General features: G+C 34.8%; 1 protein-coding gene across 4 annotated transcripts in view; it reads left to right on the forward strand.

Moving 5' to 3' along the window:
• Positions 1-8,019, forward strand: part of LOC127847297 (dnaJ homolog subfamily C member 7-like) — a 186,099-nt gene that overhangs the window by 1,369 nt on the left and 176,711 nt on the right. For all 4 annotated transcript variants that reach the window (XR_008033903.1, XR_008033902.1, XM_052379136.1 and 1 more), the window contains exon 2: positions 6,295-6,398. Coding sequence is in view for 2 of the 4 variants with exons in the window: in XM_052379136.1 (XP_052235096.1) it covers positions 6,295-6,398 (104 nt within the window). In the remaining 2 variants the exon portion in view is untranslated. The remainder of the gene's footprint in view (positions 1-6,294; positions 6,399-8,019) is intronic.

An 8,019-nucleotide genomic window follows, 5' to 3' on the forward strand; every position in this document is an offset into this window, starting at 1 on the left:
CGTCATCCTCACTAGGTTTGTTATTGTCTTGTTCTAAATGTTATAAATGAATAAAGGCGTATCAACAACTACGCGTTACACACCGGTCTTAATAACAATAACGCAGTGACGTCACCATCTATGTTTAGAACGCTTACATTGAAAACACGTGGCCTGTATCTAGTAACGGGAGTAGTAATGTTTAATTTGACGTTAATAGATTAAGTGTATTTCGGAAAGGCTTTCTAACTTTCGCAATTAACGATGCGAAACAAAAAAAAACGTACCCAAAAATGCATATGTCTATAAATATCGCTACATTTTATACATGTCCCAGAAAATCGGCAAAAGTCCCGGACAATTTAATTCAATGTCCCGGAATTGGTCTGAAAAATTATGGCATGTATGGGTTCAAACATACTAAATTATGTAAAATGAAATGAATATAGTGCAAACATGTACAAATGCTGGGTTTATCACAGGCCATTTAACGGTCCCACCGGGGTGCTTGAATTTCGAAATCAGAGTCCCCCCGGCGCTTGAAATTTTCCGATCAGTGTATTTTAACAGTAAAAGAAAATGGAGAATGTCAAGAAAATCAAGGTTTCTTTATCAGTGTATCAATATTCCCTGTTTTAAAAGAGCACTTGGTACCTACTTTCGCATTTTATCGCCATAAACACCACATGGGGTCATAGATAATCCACTAATAGGAGATAGCATGACCCGCGTATCGATTATTATAGCCACATTACACAGTCATTTATGCTGGCACCGATGTATCACAGGAAACTCTCAGGTAACTTTTCAGTCGTCAAACTGTGATGTTCATCGTCCAATCGGTTACGCGAATGCTTATGAGGGCGGGGTTAACTATCAACAATTATTTTTGATTGACGTCGGGCACAAAGTAAGAGTTTATCGCAGCTTGATTAGCAAGGAGTTGTACCATTCACATAATATAAAACCGGTAACTGGAACAGTACATTAAAGACGGTTTCGGGCATCATCATCACACCTTTTAACTGTAAACAAGTGTAACTCATGACACATAATTAATACGAGAAATTAATTGCAAGTGGTAAGCAATTCCTCATTTGTAGAGAGAAAGTTTTGCAAATAACTCCTGGTAATACAGGGGTGGCAAAATCAAAGGTCCGAGTTGCTCGAGTCGTACATTTGCTTGTCTGGGCAACTGATATTTTTCAATTAAGTTGTCCATGGACAACAAGTTTTTTAAAATTCGGGTCCAGGTATACAAAAAAATACATTGTATTAAAGCCGTAATTAAGTTTTACAAAACCAGATGTTGACATGCGATTACATTGTCAGTGCTATTTGCGGAGCAATCAAGCTAAAATACGGGCACTCTCCTGCGCAGTGATCTCCCTTATTCTATAAGAGACCAGGAGCATACCGCATTTTAAACATTCGGCCCGACTGTTAGACAGTGTACAGACTGGTTTCTTTATTTTTACAATCAGACGGAAATAAAAAGTATCAAAGTAAGATAATCAAAACACGTTCTACCTTGTTATTTAAGACGACTTTAATGGTAAAAATGGAACATTTAGTTTTTTTAAATCTTCAACAACGGAGCAGAAACCCGAAGCTTTGAGCAGTCCACCTCCCGAAAAAACTAAGAAAAGTTATGATAAAACATAAGATCTAAGTAAAAGCACCAGAACTTTTCAAGAAACTTGGCTCACAGATTTTCAATGGTTACCAGTTCATGATAATCAAATTGCTACCAGTAGCGGCGCAGAGCCTCAGTCTGATGAGGTCCACATATTGGACTAGTTTAATTTGTTAAGATTACGATGTACTTATGTTCAACACATGTTTTAATAACACTAGCTTTGCAAGATTAAAAGTTTTAGAAAGTCTTTATATTGTTTATAATATACTGCTATAATGAATGTACTATTGAAATACAACTATAAACAAAACTAGCAAATCATACTCATTTTGGTATATTCCACATTGTTTTACATTAATCAATAAATGCGTTTATAATTTATATAAACATTAACGGACAAGTGTAGTTCAGCAACGGACAAGATAAATTTTCTAAATGGTTGTCCGTGGACAAGTACAGTTTTCTGAGATTTCGCCACCCCTGGGTAACAATTATGCGCTAACAATTTAATTCCAGTACATGTTTATTTCATCATGTCCATTTAAAGAACTGATTAACCTCGTTTTTTTTTTTATTTATTAGACACGTAATGCGCTTTAACAAATAATCGTTGAACTAATTACGCACAACTGTAAATGTTCGTTCGATTTTCAAATGAGCCTCTCAATTTGTAATCCGAAACACGCCTTCGAATTTTAATGCTAACGCGACATTAACAAATTGTAGCGTCAAATAAACAGTGTATTATCCTTTGTCTCAATAAAAAGCACGCAGAAAATATGCAGACATGTAGAATGTCGCATGGAAAATGTGGATGTATTTTGTGCTGTATAAAAACATGAACATCATGTCAGGCGATTTACGCGTGTTCTGTGGAGAAAAAAAAACGCCCTGATGGGAACATCCCTCCAGAACCACCCCTATCAACCCCGGGGCGCCTGACAAAAATCCTGTGGAAAGCACTGAAATGATATAATGAGAGAGTAAGAAAAAATCACCCAAAAAGTGAAACGCCTCGAAAATTCCCACTTACAAGGTTTTTTTTACTAAGAAAATGACGCCGATAGTCAGCGTCTTCCCCTACTAGAATGTTTCCCCTAAAAATACAATTTCCCCTCCAGGGTTTGACATTAACTTTTTTTACAGCAAGACCATCGGACCCGCTCCTCTTAAAATGTACTAGCCCGAATCTGATGTCTATAGACCATAAATGACATAGCAAACACAATTGGATCATGTACCTGTTTTATCAGGATTTATCAGTAAATAATCAGTGAACACCAGAAAGTTATTTTGATGCATTGAGTAAAACAATAAAATAAAACTATTTTTTGCTATTCTTCGTCAAATTGGAACTGATTCGATTTTCCATAGGATAAATTTGACATTTTCTTTTTATTTACGTTTCTTGTCAGTTTTACCGTCAAACTCTTCTTTATTAATTGATTTGTCGGACGAAAATCCTAACTTGAACACAGCCATTCTTTAAATTGCATTATCGTGTCTGCTACGTAAAAATGTTTACATTGACGATACCGATTTTTTTTATAGAAGTCGTAAAAACATGCTGCAAAGTTGTACGACACTGCAGAAAATCATTAATATTCATGACATCTTGACCAATGGAAACAAGCAATTCACGCGGGAAGCTCTCCTTTACGTCTAATAATAGCAATGAATCATGTGAATTCTCCGCGTTTAAATATATACGCAAGTTTTGTTCTGATGTAAATAACGGATACAAGAGTAATTTTACAATTAAGGAAAATGGTTTTCACGGCAGTTAGTTATAGTTATATGAATCAGTATAGATTTTTTATGTACGACCAGTCGGACAAGCCTGCCCGCAGTTTTACTAGCCTGACCACCAATCTTACTAGTCAATGTCTGTCGGACATGCCTAAGTGTCGAACCCTGCCCTCTAGGAATATCATTTTTCACCAAAACAAATGATGTTTTAGCATTTATTTCAGCTTTAAATAAAATATTGTTAATTTTGATTGCTTAATTATCCATCGCAATACTAGCTTATTTACTGTGGTCGTGAAAACACGTTAAAATAGAAATAAGCGTCTAAGGAGTTGGCTTAGAATGTGTAGTTTGCGGTTCCTGTTAATTTTTGCAAAGTCATGCCGAACATTTATCGCTGTAAATGTTGGTAGAAGAATCCTCAAACTAAACGTGCTTACATCTGAGTCGTTCAGCGCATGCTTTATAACATAATGGATAAAGGGAAGTCAATCTAAATGTCATTAGTGTCTGTTAACGTTTTTTTATGATTTTGACCAAAAACTTCTTTTAATATTGTAACTGGCGGAAATGTCATCTAGATTTGATTGGGAATGGGACCGTTTGTTTTTGCTTTGGAAATGCCTCCATATGGAGGCGCAGACAGTGGTGAAAAACCCCTGCAATCAGAGTAGATGAGTTATAGATATTGATTAAACAGTTTTTATTTTTTTCCCCAAATAAGTCACTTTTGCACGCTATTTTCCCCTTTCAGCCAGCGTCCAGCGTCTTCCCCTTTTTCTAAAAAAACCCCCTGCCTAATGAGGGTAGGGACCCGCTTCCCCTAAAATAGATTGAGGGCCCTGTAAGGTTTCCATAACAATCTCAACTTTACACATATTCGCGACCCTTTTTAAGAACAACAAAATACTCAGAAATTGAAATTCTTTCAGAATAAATTGAATGCAATGAACAAACACATATAAGGACGAAAACAAACAACAAATAAATTGATTTTATGTAATCAACATATAGAACCTGATTTAAACCTATATGTCTTTAAAAACTTACCTCTATACAGATTAACTAAATCCACTTGATAAATGTAAATGCTTTTATTGAATTGTTCACACCAATTTTGACACTCTTTGTTTCAGCATTTTTTACCCAGTGTTTAATTGCCCCTTTGTTATTCACAAACCAATTATCTCGATATGATCAAATACTGTCAAGATAATTACTAAAAAATCAGGGTGTCATAAATCCAGGGACCTATACTTGTGTGACTTTGTATGAGGTCTCTGCATAAACCACATGTGTCTGGTCATTAAACACAATTTATGATACCAGCTCCATGCAGGGCCCTCAATCCATTTTAGGGGAAGCGGGTCGCTCCCCATAGCAGCGGGAATTTTCGCAGCGTTTCCCTTTTGGGGGGATTTTTTACTTATTTCTAATTATAACATTTGTACATGTTTGCACTATATTCATTGCTTTTTTCATAATTTAGTATGTTTGACAAGATTAAATTGAAAAATAGAATTGAGATATAATAATCATGAGACACATCTTTCTATAAAAAAAACAAAAAACAAATGTTTTTTGTTTTTTTTATGGGGAATTTTTCCCCTAAAAAGGGGAAAAAAGTATACTTTTCAGGGGGGGGGGGGAATGCGGCCGAATTTTGTCTGTGGATTTGACAGATTGAGGGCCCTGCCATGTCATCTCTTGGCATATTGAGCAGTCATTTAAGCCAACAACTTGACAGTTGCTTTAATAAAATATTTGAACATATTTAAAAAAAAATAGACATTTGTCTGAAATGGATTAACAGGAACTATTAAATATATATATTTGCCAGTTTAAACATATCAATAAAGTGTTTAATAACTATTCATTTAAAATATTGTACAAATTTACTGCTTCACAATTAACGTATTTAACGGGTATACATGTATCTGCAAATGTAAACTCCGCTATAACATGTAAAGATCGTGCGTTACTGCAGTGTTCGAAACATCATCATGAAAACAAGCAATCGCGTTTGATCATAATAGGGATATAAAATACTTGTGTAAAATAAATAAAATGTATGGATTTATGGTATAATAAAATTCTCGATTTGTATCTCTCATTATCGCTACAAAATAGTTTTCAATATACATGTAAATGCAAAGACAGTTCAATTTGCAAAATATGCAGGTGTTTTTTTCCATTTGAATGCTAAAATTTATTTATATTTTCATTCAATGTAAACAAAACGAAAATTCATTCAATGTAAAAGAAAATTAAAACTACATTTGAAGATTGTAATGTATTGCGCTTTTTTAGGGCTTTGTTTTATAACTGATTCAATGCACCTCTTGAACAAAATTTTGATCGCTGATGAAAAACAACACTATCACATCAACACCACTTATTATAATTAAAATTAAATTATTATATGTTTTATTATTTTTGAAATATCATTTATTACTTTAAAAAAGAATACAGGTATTTATAATTTTGTTTTGTGAAATTGTCAGTATTAAGTCTTCCGACGACCTTTACTCTGATACAATGTAATTGGCCGCAATCGAGAAGTTGACGGCAAATCTATTTTTAGTAACGGAAAACCCCTCTTGTGACATCATGCCAAAACCTCCTATATATTTCTTACTACTTGTGTGTTTTGTTTAAAACCATGTTTCAATTTTCAATAACACTAGTTGCCTTTTCTAAATAAAGCTACATTATTGAAACTACTAATATAATTTGCTGTACAATAGTATGAACTATGATCAGATCAAAAAAGGGCATGGCAGTGGTTTAAGAGGGCTATATGCAACCTAGGGGCTGCAGGGTGGTATGCCCTTCCATTTAGACCTAGCTTAAGCACTGAAAGATAAATTTTAACTTGGAAGTTTATTATTTCTTTACTATTAATTATTACATTGCATGTGTTTTAGGCAGCTGGTATGCAGGACTCATGAAGAGATGAAGGAGGCAGGCAACAAACACTACAGTGAACAGAACTACAAAGAGGCCATCTCATGTTATACTCAGGCAATCAGTATGTCTCCATAGAAACACAACAAGTTCGCATTTATGGAACATTTGAGTTGTGTTCTGAGAACACGGGGCATAATGCATGTGCGTAAAGTGTCGTCCCAGATTAGCCTGTGCAGTCCGCACAGGCTAATAGGGAACGACACTTTCCGCCTAAACTTGATTTTTGGTAAGGAGGGACTTGAAACTAAAAATACCATAGAAGCGGAAAGTGTTGTCCCTGTTTAGCCTGTGCAGACTGCACAGGCTTATCTGTGACAACACTTTACACACATGCATAATAATTATGCCCAGTTTTCTCAGAACAAGGCTCATTTATATAATACCATTTTTTCAGAGATACCATATTGAATATTTTGCACAAAGACCATGTAGCAATAAAAATGGTTACTCACTATAATTGAGGTTATAAGTCTCGGTAAAATGTAATAAACTGCACAGTAAGTCACATGTTTATACTAGCTCGATTGGATTAAATGACAATGAGTCTGTTTTGTTGGTACCGGGCCCTCAATCTATTCAATCTGCCGTTTTTTTTTTCATAGAAAGAGGTTTCTCATGATTATTATATCTCAATTCTATTTCAATTTAATCTTTGCAAACATACTAAATTATGAAAAATGCAATGAATATAGTGCAAACATGTACAAATGTACATGTAATAATGAGAGAGAAAGTAAAAAAATCCCCCAAAAAGGGAAACGCCACGAAAATTCCCCCTCCTAAGGGCTGCGGACCCCTTCCCACAAAGTAGTGTGAGGGCGCTGTGGTAGAAGAACTTGAGCAAAGTAGATATCAAACCAGAGACCACCTGATTGTGAGATGGACACCATATGTGACATTGTAACCTCGCCATTAATTTAGTTTAAAATACTTTATATCATACTTTACAATCTAGTTTTCATTATTCATGAATGTGTTAAACATTGTGTTTTTCTTTGTATTTGGAATTTAGGAATAAAATCCAGTGTTTTTCTTCTTCCATTTTGTGAATGGGGCAGGGTCCATTTGGATTGAAAAAAATTGCAGCGTTTTGACTTATTTTGGGAAATTAGTGTTGTTGTTGTTGTTTTGCTAAAAAATGCTTCAAGATTGAGTATGTAATGTTTTCAGTACATGTATTATATATACTAAGGTTGAACTAACATCGATGGGAGTTGAAAAAAAAATATTGAGATCTAAAATATATATAATTTGTATGCCCCCCGGATCGAAAGATCGGGGGTATATTGTTTTTGGCCTGTCTGTCTGTCATTGTGTCAGTCATTGTATGTTTGTGTCACAAAACTTTAACCTTGGTTAAACTTTTATAACTTTTGCAATATTGAAGATAGCAACTTCATATGTGGCATGCATGTGTATCTCATGGAGCTGCACATTTTGAGTGGTGAAAAGTCAAGGTCAAGGTTATCCTTCAAGTTCAAAGGTCAAATATCATTGTATTTTTCGTTCCTAAAACTTTAACCATCATTAAAGTTTGGTCATAACTTTTTGAATATTGAAGATAGCAACTTGATATTTGGCATCCATGTGTATCTCATGGAGCTGCACATTTTGAGTGGCTAAAGGTCAAGGTCATAGTTCAAGGTCAAAGGTCAAATTTATGGCTTCAAAGCGGCGCAATA

The sequence above is a fragment of the Dreissena polymorpha genome, chromosome 10 (assembly GCF_020536995.1).
Source record: "Dreissena polymorpha isolate Duluth1 chromosome 10, UMN_Dpol_1.0, whole genome shotgun sequence".
In the NCBI taxonomy this organism is placed as follows: domain Eukaryota; kingdom Metazoa; phylum Mollusca; class Bivalvia; order Myida; family Dreissenidae; genus Dreissena; species Dreissena polymorpha.